General features: G+C 39.2%; 1 protein-coding gene across 4 annotated transcripts in view; it reads right to left on the reverse strand.

The window, feature by feature from the left end:
• SH3KBP1 (SH3 domain containing kinase binding protein 1) overlaps nucleotides 1-19,929 on the reverse strand; it is a 231,679-nt gene that overhangs the window by 109,271 nt on the left and 102,479 nt on the right. For all 4 annotated transcript variants that reach the window (XM_085323139.1, XM_085323140.1, XM_085323142.1 and 1 more), the window contains one exon: nucleotides 7,689-7,795. In XM_085323139.1, coding sequence (XP_085179265.1) covers nucleotides 7,689-7,795 — 107 coding nt within the window. The remainder of the gene's footprint in view (nucleotides 1-7,688; nucleotides 7,796-19,929) is intronic.

A 19,929-nucleotide genomic window follows, 5' to 3' on the forward strand; every position in this document is an offset into this window, starting at 1 on the left:
AAAGTATAYTGTTTTTAAACACTGTAGCTACATGCTTTGCCTAACCTCAAAACACCTCAGCTAGTGATTAATCCGTAAAACAAAAAAGATGCTACAATGCCCCAAGGATTTAGTTACCCCAAATTGAAGCAATCCACAGCCATATGGCTTGAAATGTCACAATAACTCCTAGCCAATAAACCCTTTACAAAGGAAAATGCATTATTCATGCAGGTAGTCTATCTGGAGGTACARGCCCTCAATAAAATTTGACACTGTACTAATACAAAAAAGTGCGTTCAGGATTTATACCCCTAGGTCCTAATTTATGCACAACATTCTTGTGCTAAGCCAAACGAGCCACAGAGAGGAGGATTTCTTTCAGAACTCAGTGCCCCTCTACCAGAAGACACTCTGCTGTTGAGAGCATCATACACACCAGACATAAGTTCAGTCTGAATACGAAGGTTTTTTTTTATGTCGGAAGAAAAGTCTTTTCASTCTGCCAAATGTAAGTGGCTACAGCTAGAGGTGTTTTAAAGATGTATTTWCAATGTGTTGTATCTGTATACTGCTTTTTCGAAAGGCCCGACACATCCTCATCTTGCCATGCCTTTAGGTGCCAGCACCGCTGTCACACCACATTTTAAGAGGAGCAGAATATACGAAGAGGCTGACCGGGGAGACTTCATTAGCCCACTTCATATATTTACAGAGGTAACACATTTAGCCAACTGCAATTCAGTATTAAGTGTGGCAGGGATGGCTCCAATAGCAGACAGCTGTATTCAGCCCCGTGACGATAGGTGATTGAACGAGATAAAAACTACGACATAACCAGAGAAATGGTGCACCGCTTCTACAGAAACATGCCCCATCAAGAAGCCTTGCCTTTCGGATTGAAAGGGGAAAATCTACATAATTAAACATAATTCGAATGTTCTTTTAACATCTTTTTTTTTTTTTTTTTTTTTTTTTTTTTTTGGAAGATTACTTTTATTTTGTTTTTAATTGGATTATTCATTCAGTAGGGCTTTGTTCGATATAAATGAGGTTTTCTTAAACTATAGTTCAGCTACAGAAGAAGAGCATTCAAAACACCATTGATTTTGCTGGGTGAGAGATTAACCAAATTGTGAGATCCTACTACACAATAACAATCCAGATAGGAAAGACAGTAAGAGAGTCTTACTTTTAGTTATAAATAATAATACAAATAATAAAGAAATGCTCAAAACAGATACCATGCAAGCAGACAGATAGGAAAAAACAGAGAGCGCTTGACTGCTAAGCCACTTGGGCAAAAAGCTGTACTCAAATAGGCACACGTGCTAGGACACTTAGCTTCTTAGCTGATCGAGAGAATGTCTTGAAATCAACCTATTTAAAGTACAGAAAAAGAAAGTAATGCGATGACAGCAATTCAAAATTTCAGGCAAACATAATAGCTCTATTTCAGACCATGAGTGCAGTAGTTTGGTCTTCAACTGTACTGCAGTCAATGGAAGCAAAACTACYGCAGAAGATCAGTAGGACTGCAATACTAAGGTATGCCAAAAGTGATGAAATGTTACTTTCCATACTCTTTAGGATTTCTCTTGATGACCTATACAGTCTCAAAAAAGCAGCTCTGTTTTACAGCACATCCTCCTTTAAAGAAGGAAGTTTCGGGGGGAGTATCAGCCCGATAGCGCAATATATCTGTTTTTCTTGCAAGCCTAGAAGCATCTGCCCTTCAGGAGACATGTAACTMCCGTAACTCCAAGTTGGGACATCTTCAAAAAGCAGGAAATGTTGTGGCCAACTGTCAGCATTTTCTTGGCATGATATCCGAGATCAGTACAACTTCTTACTTACACRTTTCTCTAAAATCAATAGTCTAATGTTGTTAAATGATTAAAATAGTCAACTCTTCAGAATCACTGCCTGAAATGTATTTCCAATAAACTTCKGCATCTGCCTGTTCCACAAGCTCTTCTACTACCTTCGATTTTGCCTGTTAGGTTTAGCTCTGCCAACAGACTGCTTCTGGCTCAGCCAGGGCCAGTGAGGAGGGAGGCTCCGAATCAGGAAGGTTTCAGGCAAAGAAAGACTCCTTCAGTCAGAAGAGAGTCTCTGTGACATTGTATTTCAGAAATATTCTTMTGAAAGAATTTTCTCTTTATTTTAGAAATAAAATACAGCCCCAAGAGTATGTCAGAGGGAAGCAACGGGAAGAAGTAAAGCCCAAGGTCACACTGAAGGGCTGAAACGTGGACAGCAACATTTCCTTTGCTGAGAGAGAACTAGAGCATAAGACAAAAAGCAAACAAAAACTTCCCTTATTTTATAAGYCCTGAAGGAAAATCTTGAGCTTAAAGGACAAAAGAAATCATATTTTGAAAGGAAATAGAAATTAGGTTCCCAAAAGGGGAACTGAACAAAGTAAACCAAATTCACTGTCAATGGGAAAAGAAATGCTAGTCACAGATGTTTCCTGAACACGGTACCTAGAGTGCCACTTCATGGCTTATTTTGAGACTGCATATGGAGGAGACACCCATGAGATGCCTGCCAGTCCCTGGGGTTCTACTACAGAACATCTAAAAGCTGTTTGATAACCCAGGTGCAGAAGGGAAGGAGGAAAAGCTGCACAAGCACCTTGAACTATGTGCTCTCTCCAACTTTCGAGTTCTTGATTTTAGCATATAAAAATGTTTTGGGGGCTTTTTTTGTTTTGTTTTGTTTTAAACRCACAATGATGTATTTCAGAAACTGAAGGACAGAGAAATCAATCACATAGAACTGGAATGATCTGCACCTTTTGATCCACAGAAGAGCTGTCTACCACATGAACTAACCGAATAAGCTGTAGTCACAGCAATCTTTGTGAACTACTTTTTTAGAAGGGGTAGGAAAACACCTTGCCACAAGATTTCATAGAAAAGTAACCATGAGATTTGGAGCCTCAACATTCATTCCCAGCTGTTTTCTTGCAGTATTACACAGTTCTGTACTTGTGCCACAGACTGCTCATTGCCACTGTTAAAAATCTTCCTTTCAATGCCATACCTGTCAAAGTGAATTATTATWGGGAGAGTCTAGTTCAATCCCCAGTGTTTAATCTCACTCTTGAAAACGGGTTGGATCACCTCATCTTGTTTCCACAGAAAAACCATCAACCTTGCCCAAAACAAGCCCTAGATTTGTAAAAATTCAGCCTGCATTTTCATAATCGCAAATGAGTTTATTAGAGGATTTTACAATGTAATACACAGCAATGTTAACTAAAAATGGAATACATTCTGCRATGTTACAGTATGTCTCCGCCAAGACTTATTTGCGAGCCTACCTTCACATACCATGCCTTGCCCGCAGGCTCACTTCTCAGCAGGATGAGGCCGTGAGCTCTACCGCAGTACAAGGACACAATAACCCCCAACGCAAGCTGGTTCAGCAGTGCTGAATGACGTGCCAAGTGTTTTTACGCTGATGCTGCCGGTTAGCTGTCTGGCATTCCATGAACGCGCAAGGGTGAAATGTAATTGGAATTCAGATATTTGCATTTAATAAGACAATTAGCTACAGTTGTATTTTGGGACAACTGTAATTAGAGTTACAGCTAATGAGCAGAAAAATTAATGACAACCAAAAAGCTATCAATCACACACTAAACACGAACATAAACAAGGATGTGAATGCTTCTCTTGTTAGTTTCAAATATATCTTTAATTTAGGTTCGTTAATTAATTTCTCCTGGGTATCAGTCTCTGTGCAGTTACGGAAACCTCTAGCTTAACAACAAGCATTTTTATCTATTATTATGAATGTTTGATCTAATTAATTATTAATTAATTTCCACTTTATTTAGAACAAAGAGGAAGGAATGGTGAATTTTAAACATCTACTGTTTTCAAGGATATCTATCTGGTGACATTATAAACCCCCATAGCAAAGTTCACACAGTTTGTTCAGCAGTTCACACGCTCTCAAAGAATTACAATTTTACAATTCAAAAGCAATTGTTTCATTTATAGAAAACACAAACCTGGTACCTCAGACTCTCACTTGCTCTTGTCTCAGCCCACTGTACTGCCCCAAAACACTTCTACCACAACAGCAACTTCCAATAGTGTCTACCCACCACTACCACAAAACGCCTCCTTAAAGACTATCTTGGCCAGCCTATTGGCATCAGGAGCAAGAATTGGGGCAGCACTAGACACTTCTGCTCCTCGGGTGCTTGTTAGTGCCCTGACACAGAGCTGGGAGAAGGAAGGACGCCCTCAGCACCTGCACTAATACCCACCTGGGGATTAGCGTATAATCTTCTCTGGGGGTCCTGGGCGACCCACTTGGGCGCCGATGGCAGAAGCTGAGGGGAAAGCTTATGTTCCCTTCTGTCAATCCTCTTCTGGAAGCAGCAGCTTTCAAGAGGAGAAGGGGGTCAAGTCCCACGGCTAGATCTTAAGACTTTGGCTAAGCAATCTCAGTTCCAAAAACTGCACAAGCTAACCACTAAAATGCCTCCCCTCCCACTTGTAACAACCTGTTCTTTTAAAGATGAAGCCAAATTAGCCCAGCAAAACCAAAATCAGTTTTTTATTTGCGACGGGGAATGTCTAATGGGTTGTCAACCCGTAAGTGCAATTTTAAATGCATTTTAAGCTAAATAACTGCATAAAGACAACACAGACACTATTTTGATTTAAAGAATATTTGTTTTTGTTAACCTTAAGTCAGTTAGGAATCTCTTCATACTACAATAAACAACTAAATCAAAATCCAGAGAGATCTGAATAAGATTAACCTAAATCAATTTAAAACTAATTAATTCAACTGATGCAACTTTCTTAGAAAAATACAATAAAATACTACCCCTGGGAATCTGAGACCTTTTACTCATGAATAAAAAGATCTGGCAGGAGAAAGGAGTGACTGAAAATGGAAGTGAATGACTATTAGCTCAGCCACAAGAAATTCGAATTACCCACTCAAGACACTGTAAATAATGCCAAAGATGCTATTGCTCAGTTTTTCATCTTGAATAATGATAAACCAAATMGATTGGGGATTATTTTTGATGACTATGTCAGCAAATTTTCATGAATATTTTGCAAGAATTGCACGCGTATATATTATTTACAATAACACAGCATGATTGAGTTCTTCCTAAAAATTTCAGATATTTTCACAATGAGAAAGCTGTATTCTTTTTTAAAAATAAGGCATTAATATCAAACTATCTTTGGAATTACAGAGAGTGGTATAATGCCAGAAACACTGTGAATCATATGCTGATGAAAAGAATTTTTAAGCAGCTTCCCTTACAAGCAGAAGGGTAAATACTGAAAAAAGTAAACTGCTTGGCACAGCTTTCTACACTAAATAAAGTTCCTGTTTCAAGAGAAATTCTGCCCTACTTTTTCTAGGAATTAACAGCAATATGACAAGGGCAGAAGAGGAAGCAATAATAGCAACTATTCAACATCAAGTGCTGTATAACAAYTGTCATGAAAACAAAGTTCACATAATAACACTTCCTGAGTGTTGAGATTTACTCCTTCATTTCCCTTGTTCCACCAGTTGATCTAGTTCCACCTAGAAGAGCCTGACAATGTCCTGGATTGCATGATTGCACCAGATGATGTCTAAAGCAAACCATGTTTCAGTAACTGATCAGACAGGGTATCTATCCCCTTAGGACAAAGTGGGCTGAGGCCAGGGACTCCGCATCCGTCTCTACTTATGGTCAACAGTTCAAGCTAGCCATGAATAGTCCTCTTCCATGCTACAGTTAAACTAATGCCAGGATCACAGGCCCTAATCCTGTCRAACAAAAAATCAGACAATAAAAACTTTCTTAAAGCTGAGAATTGGCAAGTTTGCAAAGCTTTCTCCAGCTGTAGCAATTCAAGGCACAACTAGGAATTTAAGACTGCAAGTCTGTAGCTATCAATCCAAGTAGGTTCCCAAATTATTTAAAAGTCCTACTTGCAAAAAACATGACCTGTACTGTAAGCATAAACATGCAAGTAGGGGATGTTTCACTTTCATAATGCCACATCTTTCAATTTTGATACAAACATTTTCAATCATTTGAATTTAACTGACTGAATTCAATTAATTAAATTAATTGAATTTAATTCAAATTTAATATTTACATCTATTATTCATAATTAAGGTTAAAACCTGTAAGATGACAAAAGACGCATTTCATGAGAGAACCCTAGATGTCTCAACTGAATTATTCAACCATACAATTCATTAGGTAGAGATAATCCTTTGGTTGGGCCCACTAGGAAGGGGTTTTTATGCCATCACGTTGCTCTTCAAAAACACAGAACTAAAAGTCTTAAGTAGGGCAACTGATGGAAGATATTCTTGTGGTCATGTGAGGTCAAATATGCTTTAAATTGCACAATGAAAACAGATCAAGTGCCACCATGAAACTTATTATTAATATTGGGTTTACACTGTCTAAAGTATGCTCTTAAATATCTCATAATCTTGAAATCTACATTACAAGTCTGTCTCACAGACAGAATAAGGTCAGTGAAGTGACATATGATGTCTGGTTCCGGGAAGAACAATGTACGGGGCCGGTGTGTGCAGCTAGGTTAAAGGAAAACAGTCATCACTAAGCTCCTTGCATTTCGATGTGGTAATTTAATCTCTCATAAGAAAAATCCTGGATGTTATGTAGATTGCAGTATAACCTATATGCTTTTAGATTTTTTTTTTTTTAAGTGTCAGATACAGGAAAAGAAAACAAGTAATTTACTCTTGACAGGCAAATAAATGTTGACTTATTAGCTGCTGAGTCACAAGAAAAAAATCTTATGAACAAACAATAAAAGCTGAAACATATCTCTTATTTGATTCTTGATTGGAGTGAGATCTTTTTAAATACCTTTCTAAAGCTAAGCTAAATAAAGACTAAATGATTTTGGATGCATTCTACTTAAAGGCTTCATGTGAGCATTTTGAATTTTGGTCCTCATGTTATTTAGCTCAACAGCATGACTTCTAAAAACTCGGATGGAACAAACATYGAAGATATGTAAAATAAACAGCATTCATTGCTCCTGCAACCAGATTCACCCAAACAGAACAACTTTCATTATCTTTGTCTGAATTATCACAGCTTGATGCCGGTCTTTCTAAGACATCTGCATCCAGTTCCTAGGTCCACTGTCACTCAGAATCTTCAGTCTGGAATAAATTTTATTTTTTATTTTTTAAATCTGACTACATAAAAATGAAATTGTCAAAATTTAAATACAAAGACAACAAAAAGTGAATATCACAGTTGAATTCTTGAGGGCTCCAAGTAAATTTCTCAAACCTGTTTTACTTGGTAAAGGCAATTCATCTCTCTGGCTGGCTTACTACAACTGGGCAGAGTTTTTCCTGCTGTCATCTTGTTCTTCAAAGATATAAACCTAACAGCACACAGTCTGAGCTTTTTCCCTGTACAGAATTTAGAAGCAACATCTGATGGTGTAAAAGCAGCAGAATTGCTATTGGGGGGGGGGGAAGCTCACAAAAACCAAAATCAAACTACCTATCCTCACCTCCAAAACGAACCTGATAAAGACACATAAGGTACTGGGAAAGAAAAACGTCTAGTTTAAATTGTGTCTTAAAATACATTAAGTCTAAGAGTTTAGCATGCATGAGACATGCCAGAATTGTGTGCATGTATACTCCATTCAAGATCTACTCACCTCTCCCACAACTTCAATGATATCACCAACTTTCAGTTCCAGTTCATCTTCATTCTGAGGCATGTAACTGAAAGCCACCTGACATCTTCTTCGCCTGTTTCTCTCTCCTGGTGGATACGAAGGAGACAGAGAGACTGTGAAATGAAAGTAATATCCCATGCCAAGCACCAGCCATAGGCTAGGATTAAAGATGAAGTACAATTCTTTGAGCACTATTAAAACAATCTGAACATTTGCAATGCTTACCACACGTGCCTAGAGCTAGTTAACAAGAAAAGAGTGGAGCACAGCATTATCGAGCATATTTCTTTCAACTACTTTTCTAATGTGATGCAATTAATACCACACAACATTTGGGTGAAAAGAAATTGTACATTTTTTTTCTTTTTGTGATATTACTCAACAGCCAAAATTTAACAAATAGATATTGCCTCCAAGAGATAGGATGGAAGAATTATATCTAAGAGGATTGTTTCACATATATTTGCTACAATTTCTCTTCTAGGTAATGCTCTATGCAAATGGTGCAGGCAAATCCAGAAATGGTGGGGAAAAAAATCCAAAAGCTTGTGTGGTTTTCACTCATAYGGAAATAAGTTCTCAATTGATCATTTTGTCTCATACCTTTATTTTTCATAATTTTCACACATCTACATGCCCCTCACTAACTTTATGTATAAATAATACATATAAACATATATATGTGTTTGTATACACATTTATAAGMTGCATATTCATACACTAATATAAGATTAAAGAAAACAGAAAGAAAAACCCTTCCAGCGCCCCTCCTCAGCTACCAAAGCTAGGAGTGTCATTGCATTAGGGTGCCCAAGGCATGCTAATCTTGATAATCAACTAGCCATCGAGAATGACGTCAGCTATCTCTGAAGCTCCAGCTTGGACACTCAGGCCCCCATGAAAAGGGTGCAGCTTTGAACACATAAGGGGAGAGAGGCATGAATTCACAGCTCCAAGAAACAGTAAGACCCTTTTATTTGACTCTTCTGCCATCACATTTTTCATCAAGACAGACAAATGAAAAGATCCACTTTCAGAACTTTGTTTGCCAAATCTGTGACACACACATGATTTATAGTTGTATGATCTGCAGCAGAGTGGAGGAGAGAACTTCGCAAAACTAAGCTGCTGAAGCAAGTGGCTCAGCCTCTGTTAGCTGAAGGACAACTCACTGGAGTGAAAGAACCATAACCATGATGAGATATGCAGGAGGAGGAGGAGACAGACAGAGAGAAACCCCTCAAAACTCAGAATTCACAGATTCCCCTCTTCTCTAGAAGCTTTGCAATGTAGAAACCACACCAAGTCATATTATTTTTACATACAGATGCATACATGTACACATACAGACACACACTACACAAAGTGCATGAGAAAGTACATTTAACTGTTAAGCTCCTCCAATGCCTATCAAAATCAACTGTACAAAACCAACATTAAATTACAAAAATGGATCTCATGGTCAGTTTGTTATTTCCCCTGTAGCAACGCTCTGTGATAATACTACCTAGGATGAACAGGTAATAAAAAGCCATAGAACAGTTTGTTTGATTTTTAAAGAAAAGCTGTTCAACTAAAAGTAGAGAAGGAAAGYGGAGGGGAAGGTATTGAATTTGGCTTACAAATGTTTTACCACAACATTTTTCACCRCCACTGTAATACTGCATGAATGACAGATCTTTCAATGTTAAAAATGATACCTTGATGTGATGTAACCAAACTTGCTCAAAGTGGCTTTTTCCCTCCACATACAGATGACTGTTTATTCGTCACCATTTTAACTAARCTGAACCTAAACTGACAATTTTACACATTTACAATTTTACTGCATCGAACATAACTGAAATACAAAATAAGTATCTTCTGTATCGAGTCTTCTCCAATTGTGCAACAGAAAGAGGATGGTTATTTTTCCTAAAGATAACATTCTCACTGTTTGATTTCTAACATCAAGTAGTAACTGTTGACTGATGTGACTAATTTCCATTGACACAGTTCTTTATAATCAATATTGTGTGATTCCTAGATGAATATTTTTGAGATTGCTGGGAGAGTAAGAAATAAACACAACTCTAGATGTTAAGGTTAAAACAGTATGAATCCTTTCTCCTCCCTGCCATAGGTTTTATGATTGCTACAGAAAATCTAGAGAAAGGCTGCATTTATTGCTGCTGATGAAACAACAAGATTAGATGTTCAAAAGCAGCAACGCCGGCAGAGCGACTCATTTAGAGCCTGCACAGATTGACGAAAGCTGCAGCTCCCAGGGCTGGAGCGCGGGCCCCGTGCACCGCTGTGCGTCCTGTTTCTCACCTCGTGCTGCTGCTAAATGCTGAAGCAGAGAAAAAGGCAGGCTAGYCCTGCAGCGCGCCTGTGCTCGCTGGGTTCATGTGACGACGTGGTAAGATGCACAACGAAGGAAGAGACTCGGTGCTTTCCTTCACCCCGGCTTCTGATGTGCCTGGGCTTGCGCTTCAAAGGCCCTAGGAGACCTCGCTGCCACCCAAGGCAGGCTCACCATAAAGAATGGCGGTGTAACGCCAGTAAACAATTTAATCGCTYTCTCTACAAAACAATAAACGCAGGGTCAAATCAGAAAAGTGCTTGTATATGTACAGAAAATGTTGTCCATCTATGTGTTTCTCTTATCCATTTCCTTTTGCCATGTGATTAAAAACAAAAAAAYAAAGGTTTTCCAGCACTCTATAAAGGAACCAACTAAGCATATGTTCTACACACTAAGAAACAAAAAACCTCAAAAACAGCAACCAAAACAACAAAAAACTACTCAGATTTGAGGCTAGGTTTCATTTACATTCGCTACCAAAGGGGAAAGGAAACAGAAAGGAAAAACAAAGATACTTAAGTGGAAGAGCTATACAGCAAATGAAATCTGGCAGGAAGAATAACAGAGGCAAGTGTTCCCCCTCGGTTTATGCTCAGACCTATGAGGGCCTTAGGCAAGCTCTGTAAATGCTTTCAGTCTCAGCTTGTTATTTGTTATAGATTGGGAGAATAACACTTTATTCCCTTCTTCCTCCTCTTAGCTGTGGTTTAATGTATATTTGTAAGGCTACAAGCTCCCAAAACCCAAATGAACTCCAAAATACAACTATGGAGATCACAGATTTGCAGTCCTATTGGCTTGAATATTAATGCTCAGCTGTGTGATACTCTAAGAGTCAGCACTATACCTAAGAAAACAAATCTACCCACCACACTTAATCTGTACTACAACTACACCTTCCTCAAAAGCTGTTACACACGTAAAATTCGCCTCCTGGTCRTCTCACTGCTCGCCCTCTCGTTTCGAATCTTTCCCTAAAGAAAAAACAAAATGGAGATGAGCAAGTCAACATGAACCCTGTGGTCTATGTCCAGCAGCGAATCCCWTTGGCTTTAAGGAGAAGGTGCCGCTGGGCCCCAGGTGCCGTGTGAAGCGCTGCGGACAGCGGAAGGGGATCTCTTGTTTGTGTGTGCTAAAGCAACACAGGTAACACAGTGGTCTGAGATTTCTGCAAACACAGAGCTGATCTGAAAAGAGGTCAGAGTCAACAAGTAAAACATACATAAAACCTCTTAGCAAAGAAAAGCTACCTTTTCTACAAAAGGAATATTCCCATGTTGGCATCACAGATTTTCTTAACTGGCAAAAAGTCTCCAAAGATCACTCAGGAATTAAGAAACACCAACCGGGTCAACTAATAAGCAATTTGGATTAGAAACATTGAACCTTGGTCTTCTCTTGGCATTGCTCTCTTCTGCCAATATTGCCTTTTACTGCAGAGTACTAGTACAGCCTATGCATTAACTGAGAGTCATCTGAGACACAAATGATGCACTGTGATATTAAAATGTATTGAATTTGATCCATCACTGTAAAGTTAATTTTAAACCATATGGGCAGCAATTTTGCAATGAAGACAACAGATACTTTCTAAAATAATTCATTTTTTCATACTTGTAAATTAACGAAGAGAACATTTTGTAGCAGATTTTTCATATTCTGACACTTGAGCATAAACAACTGAGCTACTTGCAAGTGAAAAGTTACTAAGGAGTAAGAAGGGAGGTAATAAATCCAGTACTTAAAAATTGGGAAAGATGTGATGCAATGTCCTTGCTGAGCTTCGAAATGCTTAAAAAGATGAAGGGAAAAAAAAGATCAGTGAACTTGTACTGGCCAACGGGTAACAATCTGTAGCAAATAACCTGCTGCAGGCAGCACCATACTGTGCTGTTCCTGCTGGTTGCAGTTTTAGGGTTTTTAATTTCCCAACATCAAAAGGATTTTGAAAACAAAACGCTTACGAGCTGCAGGTTGGGAACCAACTATGCTACACCTTCCTCGGAATAAGCTATCCTGCAGAAATAATGTCACTTATTTCGTGAAAAACACTGCTTCCCATTTGACATAGTTTTAATAAACCTTGAAAAAAAATCACATGCTTAGTTTGCGCACTCCGTTCTTAAAATTAAGTCTCACTGCTGCAAAAGAAAGCAGCAATTGCAGAGCCTGCTGAACCTGAAGCAATGGCACCAAGGGTTCAACACTGGCGCTGCAAAGCGTGCCGGATGTCGCTCCTTATAAGGGCTGTGTCAAAACCACCAAACCCTTACAAAATTTCTGCAGGCTTGGCAAGGGAGGCAAGAAAGCAGCCTTGCCTGCGTTGCAAACATGTCAGGCCACGGACGCACCTGAAAAGCAACAGCAGACACCTGCCCCGGCTCCAGCTGCTGACCGCCAACGCCAGCGCAGCCCACGTGGGGCCAYGTGCCCCTGCCCTGCCGCTGAGCCCCTACTCCGGGCGTTCAGCGAGCGCTGGCAGCCGGAGCAGGGTTTGCCAGTGTGTAAGCAAACCCTGCTAACCTGCGCCTTTTCATCTGCAGCCTGAGAGTCACCTGTCTCGGAATAGGTGTCCCCAAGTGGGAAGTCTAAATCTGAGCCTACTGCTAGGAGCAGATTAAAATGGAGAGAAACTAAATTCTTCCAGAGGGCATTTAGCTTCCTTAAAAAGAGAAGACAAGTAGAATAAGCTGATGAATGACTCTCCAGAGGTACCTTTTTCTACTGACGTGGCTAGATCAGACTTTGACATCTCCCTTTAAAATGTCTCAAGTTAGGTGAGACAGCAAAAAGGAACGAATGCATGTTTAGAGACTTGAAAAAGATCTTCCAGGGAACAAATCTAATTTGTTTTAAAGTAGCGTTTGTTCAGTTTCTAAAAACTATGTGGTTGCCCACGATAGCAGACTTAGCACCAGACTCAAAGGGTTTCCTCCAGCTTTACACATGCAACAGAGAATGATTTATAGACATTTAGACAACATGCTGGCATCAGCAATGAATACAAAAAGACGACAGTGCTGTGTCACTGTCCCAAACGCCTACCTTGGTAAGGGCCACCAAAGTGGAGCCAATGCTACACAAGAAGTCAAACTGGTACTTATGTTTTCCTATTGGACACGGGGAAGAGTTACATAGTGGCAATTTGGGATTTCATGAAATGCACAACAGCAGCTGAGTAAATAAACTAAAAATAAAATAGAATTTTCAAATCCAAATTACTTTTTTTAAGCATAACACTTACATGATGAAACAGATGTTGATATAAACATGTGCTAACAGGTTATGCAGTAGTTTCTGTAGAGCTTAACTTTCATCGATCACCCCCATCTTTGTACCCTGTTCTGCTAGTGCCAGTGAAAACCATGTGGAGACTTTAACTAACACACAGTAGTAACAGTAGGCTTTATGAAATACATATGAAATACATGACCTTGTTCCCATCAATTGTACAAATAAATCTGTGTTTTTTTAAAGCACAGGAGTACAACAATCTGTTTCATAACACAGGACAACTACTCTGTAGAGAACAGAAAAATTATATTCAATAAAGAACCTTTGGAGAAGAGAACCAAGGAGCCAATGTCTACATCTCTCCCTGCTGACAGTGTACACCTAAATGTTTTACAATCTCTTCAAAACTAGGCCACACAGTTTTGTAAGTGGGGCTGTTTTAAAAAGGCACATGCAGATACCTTTACAGTTCAGACAAAACCTCAACCCAATTGTTCCTGCTTTTCTTTTTTTTTTTTTTTTTTTTTTTTTAATGATACGGTGCTATGGAAATTGCACGCACCAGGTCTGGGACCAGGAGAGGCTGGAGTCAAGATCTGCAGTGTGAGGAGCCTAAAGATTTTTCCTCTTCACCTAAGTAATTTCAAAGATGCTAAGCGCAGCGCAGCTCCCTCTAGGCAACAGCCTTCCCTCGCTCCTGGGCTCGCTGGGCAGGCTTGGGGGAACCACTGAGGGAAACTGAGATCCCGCGCTGTCCTTAAAGCAACTGAACTCAGTAAAATCGCTTGACAAAGCAGCCCTTTTCTGGCAGATCTGTTATGAGGAAAATGACAAGCTGGAGGATAAGCTTCTGGTTTTCTATTTCAGTTTTCCCTGTGCGCAGCATAAGCTGCCCATCAACCCTGGTTGCACTTCCCATCTCCTGCTTTCAGAGCTAAATCCGCAGCTCAGGGGAACTGGTTCAGTCTCCCGTGTCTTCTGGTGAGACAAGCTGGGCTGCGACATCACTCAGCTTGAAACCAGTTCTAAATCTGATGTTGTGCAAAAAGACAAAAGGCAACTACGGTACAACTAGGGGAAGACGTATATGCTTTTAGGCTATRCATTAATTTATTCTGATGATTGATGGTGTTTTGGTTATAGTTACAGTTTRGTATAGTATAGTTTGGTTTGGCTACAGTTGTGCAGAGCTGCCAACCTCAGTTACGGCATCATCTACATCTATTTTCATTAGAAATCATTTAATTGTATATATTAAAAAGCATTTTTTTTTAAAAAAAATGAGCTACTAACTTACTTCTGGGAAAAATTCTTCTTGAAACACTGCCCTCAATAGATGCTTTTGTGAAATGGAGTTACTTAATTAAAAGCAAATAGATAGCTGGAATAAAAACATCAGGTGCTTTTTGTTTGTTTTGTTTGTTTTTTAGTATTAAAAAGATAACATTAAGAGATTTCAGATAAAAAAAGGCCACACTCAGTGCCAATATGGATTTTGTCATTATGTTTCACAACACAAGGGCTTCATCCCATCTTACATCCAAGCCACTAGTAGAAATACAACTGTTATTTAAAAAGGCCTCAGAACTGTCAGGTCCCAGTTTCAATTCCCCCCTCCTCCCCCAGAGGAATTGGGCAGTGTTTTTCAGACCTGAGATATGTCATGTCAATCCCAGTTCTCCCATTACCCACATGCTGTTGGAGGGGTGAATGCTTTTGGATGGACAACAAAACAATCCAGYTGAGGTCTGTTCCCTATCTAGCCARAAACARAAGCAAGCTGTGACTATTTTAATTAGAAAAAACGAGAAAAAATATTTTAAATTTGTTAAATTATTACAGTAGAGAAGAGAACAATACATTGCAGGGAAGGGAGGGAAGTCTTTGGTGCTTCTAGTACTCCTAGAAATTGTGTTATGTAAAACTGCTGTGTTTTTCTACAAGCAGATGAACTGGAAAGTGCTCCGCTTTGATGTGTGCAGCTGAGCCATGGAGACTGCAGAACTCCGCTAAACATGATTATACCACGGTGCAATATGCCATCACCGTTAGTAATAGATGACTGTGTTWTAGCGTTCTGCTATTACTGAAGAGTCTGCTTGCTCTTGCTAGACTCCACAGCAAGACTTCCACGTTTCAGCCATCTGGTTGCTGCTGTGAATTTTATGACCAAGACTGGTCTATGAGGAACCTGAAAGCCCAGCAGACACATTTTTGTCATCACCACATTCTAAAGCATTTCCAGTCAGAAAAATGGCTAATTTTGGATCGTTCAATAAATTCAGTCTTTTGTTAGAAATACGCAACATTATGACTCGGGTCTTGATTATCATGTGCAAATGTTTCACATTACAGAAATAATTACTGGAAGCAACTTACAGCAACAACATACTAACAGTGGTCAAATGGTTTTAGGGGAAAAAAAAAAAAGCATTCATTAGCTGAGAAGTGGAGCAGCACTTCTGTATGCCACAGCAGCAGCAGCCTGACTTGTGCACTCGACAGACCAAACTGAAACATTAGGGAAGGAAAGATCGCTATTAAAGTTAACCTCAAGCAGCAGCAAATGTTACAAAATTAATTGTAAACAAATTCAAAAGTCACATGCACAGTTCAATCATAAAAAAATTCTACMTCATACACTCAAGATTTTAAAGTTGAGTCTGAAATTAAAAAAATATATATATATATAAAAGGTACAGAAACTTCTGCAAATATAGCATCAATAATGCAGTCAAACCATCACCCTGCTATTACTAGCAAACTGGAAAAAGCAAGTCCAAATTCCCACAGGAACCCTTGGCCTTGCCATACAGCCTGCATATTTTGTGCTCTATCTTCTAGACAGCAAGTGTAAAATACTGTATTACTACACATTAACTTAACCACAGGCAGAACCGAAAATGTGCATGTTCATTAAGGCTACTAATTATGGGACTTTATCTTTTTGGCCTTCAAGCTGTAAATGAGCATTTTGGATCAGTATTAGGGGGAAAACATCCCCTCACAAGACAAAAATTGGAACTCAGTGGCAGGATTTCAAACAGGCCTTTTAGAATGTAATTTAAAAGGAGCTACGCTGTCCTGAGAAAGACTGGACAAGTTTGCTCAGCTTCTCATTTGCTTCCAAAACAAACTATTTGCTACAGTTGGAAAAGATTCAAAAAGTATTCCTCGAAAGCAAGCGGTGCCTTTTTAAACACCTCTTTTTCAAACAACGCCTTGTCTTGCCCATTCTGAAGAATCAAAGCTTGTCGCTCCCGTTTAGCTTCCGTCATAAGCAATGCACGACAAGGAACAGCAGGTACTGCTGTCCTCCTTTACCTGCTGGGCAAATCAAGGCTCCTGCTCAACAGGGTGACGGTGTGACTTAGTTCACGTCCCACGTACTCGGTCTCCCTGCCTGGCACGGTGATTCCCGTCATCTCTTACAYAGTGAACGCCCGTCAGGCATGGGGCTTATTACCCTAACATAGGTTTTTACACTTTTCTCATACCCAGACTGCCACGGAAAAATCGCAAAAAGAGATTTTCATACTGGCTACAATACAGTTTATACACACTGACCGTGTAAAGAGTTTCAAGAAAAATTGGAGGCAGTAGATATCACCAGCAATAAATGAGCGTTCCCAAGGAGCAACAAGAGGTACACGAACTTGAGAGAGAATTCTTTCCCAGATGGGAGATGAAGCTTCAAAATGTGAGAGCAGAGACAAAACAAGACTTGCAACTGGCCCATAAAAGCCTTTATCCCTTTCTATTCTCCTTGCATAGATCTTTTGTTGCCATGGGATAATCCCAGAATGTTATCCCACCAGCCAGGTTTTGAGATCCAGTTGACTATTTTTCTCTTTAGTGCTTCTTTGTATTGCTCTCTAGAGAAAAGTGTTTGACTAACCCAAAAATAAATGCAAATTGCTGTTGCCTCTTGTCCACTTCTTTTATCGTCCACCGCATCGTTCACACCACTTGAAACACCTGTGGCAGCACTTGTGAATGAGAGTAAATAGCTCAAATTGTGGGAACTGTGGTACCATTTTGCACACCCAGCAATCATCAGAACATACCATTTGTGTTCTCCTCCCTTTCATAGGTAAACTGATTTAAATCAAATCACATGGCTGTTTACAAAGTAAACTGTGGAAATACTTTCTGCATTGTTGTCACTGTGTTTGTTGCCTTCAAGACTGACTTCTGCCCAACTTGCCTAAAAAAAAGAACAAATTTTAAAAGACTTCTTTATTTAAAAAAAAAACAGTTTTTGTTGTGCCAACAACTGTACCACTTTGTTTTTAGCTATCGGAGTATCAGTGCTTTGTGACAGGTTCTTGAATTCCATAATGACATTACAATGTAGATCTTACTCTGCCCTTTCAAGAAAGCTTCCCTTATCAAGGGCTAAAACCCCATCATCAGAATCTTATTTTCACTCTGCTAGTAACAACATGAATCAAACGAATGTCTTKAGAAACGAAGGAAAGATGCAAAGATTACAGCAACTAATTTTCCGGTTGCTGCACTCACAAGAGCTACTACAAAATGAACACATGTAATAAAATAACATTTAAAAAAACGAACCTCTCTCTTATATTTGGCACTTAGAAAATCATTTTGATTTTTATCCTAAAATTTCACTTTCCTCTACTATATAATTTATTACATATACAATTTATATTACATAAAAATTTACAGTTAGATACACAATTTAAATATTCCTTTTGAAGCCAGTAAGGGCAGCAAAGTTAAACTAAAAAAGAAAAGACAAAACACACACATCCACAGACAAAGCAGATGCATCACTTTCCTATCCAGCAGTATTCTTAAAATCTAGGAAATCTAGGAAATTACATCAGATTTGCCTTGGATCATAAGCCAAGACAAATCCTAAAATCTAGGAAGCTTATGGGTGAAACTAGACACTACCATCATAAACCAGGAAAATCATTTGCCCCGTCCAGTGTAATGGCTCTGCTTCTGCAACTCTTATATCGAGACAGGTCATCACTTGATCAGTAACTGGTGGGCCACACTCACGCACATGCCCTCAGCAGCAGATAAGCCACGACATTTTCAAGACCTTGCAGAGGAGAGAGCTGTGCAGCTCAGCACGCTGTCACACAACTGCCCGGCTTCCAGCTCTGCTAAAGGGAAAACCCACCAAGAGGAACCCTCAATTGCACTGCTCGTGTTGAGATTGGTTATTATTTCTTACCTACCATTGGGAAAATGCTATAACCTAAAATAACCTGCCTTTCTAAAAGGGTATGTTATGATATCCTGTATTATTTGAGGGCTGCCCAAGTGTCTGGGAATATATGTTCAAGAGACCAATAAATAAATATAATAAGTCAAAACAAAGCAATTACTCTTGCTGCTGCTGGCCCTCGGAAGCCTCAGCCACCATTAGCTATAYGATAGCTGAGCTCAAGCTAGGTTTCACCTGAAGGTATCTCAGTATAACAGAAGTGAAAACTGACTTTCACTGCTCCACAATATCTTCTAAAAGGAACAGTCCCACAGTAACCATACAGGATAGTTCATTCCACAAGCACAAGTATTTCTAGATCAATCAGATCAGATGGGTTTAACTGTTCTCCAATGTAGAACAACAGAAATGGGAAAAAAAGAAAAGAACCAAAAGGCTACGTATTTTGGAGAGTCACCCCCTGGCCCATGTAATGCGGGAGTAGAACAAGTTGCTCCAGGTAATGCTAGAGATAAAGGGGAGAAAAGTGTTTCTGAATACCCATTTCTAGCCTGCTCTGCAGCATCACTAGCTTTTAGCGGTGAGAAACTCCAAATGTCACAGGAATTTTCCCATATAATTTTGGTTGTTCTGTCATTCAAACAAGCTTCATGTGTTATTTATAAGCATTCATTTTTAACAACCTGAACTGCCAAACAAACTACTACAAGCAAAAGCTCATTGTAAGAAGGCAACTAGTAACTCAGTTTGTTAATGTAGTGTCATTTTCAAAAGATGCTACACAAATATCATGGTTTCTTGGTCATGTTCTCCTGACCTTTTTCTCAAGAGTCTAACGCATTCAAACAAGCTCTACTTCATCAAGAGGGTATCTGAGTAAGAGTCCCAAGCGTTCAATCCCTTCCTTACTGTCTTGTACCTTTAGTTCTCATAGAAAGCAGACTTTATACCTCAAAATCCTCTGCTACTGAGCACATCCAAAGGTTTATATCCCTCTCTGAGTGTAATGGGTTTGCCTGATTGCTTTCACTAATACTAACGCAACGACACACATGAACAGTGACAAATCGAATTGCCAATGCAATACATTTTCTTTAGGGCTGAAGGAAGAAGCCACAAGCAAACCACAGAAAAAGATGCCACTTGTAAAAATTACTTTAAATRTTGAACCTCACATTGCTGTTACCATACTGTATCCCAGCTACTTTATGTCCAACTCCTGCAAGAYTTTCTTTCAGGCTTCCAGGTATACTCAACTTAATGACTTTCAGAGGTTATTTTTGGTATATCACCTCTTAAAGAAAAAGTTCTTCCGAACAGTTTAGCCCCTTCATTACACCTCTATAGCTTCTTTAATTTTCAGTTATGTTTTCAAATGACTCTAACATGAGTTCCTACACACCTATATAGAGGTCCCAGGTAGAAACTGAAAA

Source organism: Rhea americana, unplaced genomic scaffold (assembly GCF_003343005.1).
Source record: "Rhea americana isolate MKP2758 unplaced genomic scaffold, rheAme1 scaffold_82, whole genome shotgun sequence".
Lineage (NCBI taxonomy): Eukaryota > Metazoa > Chordata > Aves > Rheiformes > Rheidae > Rhea > Rhea americana.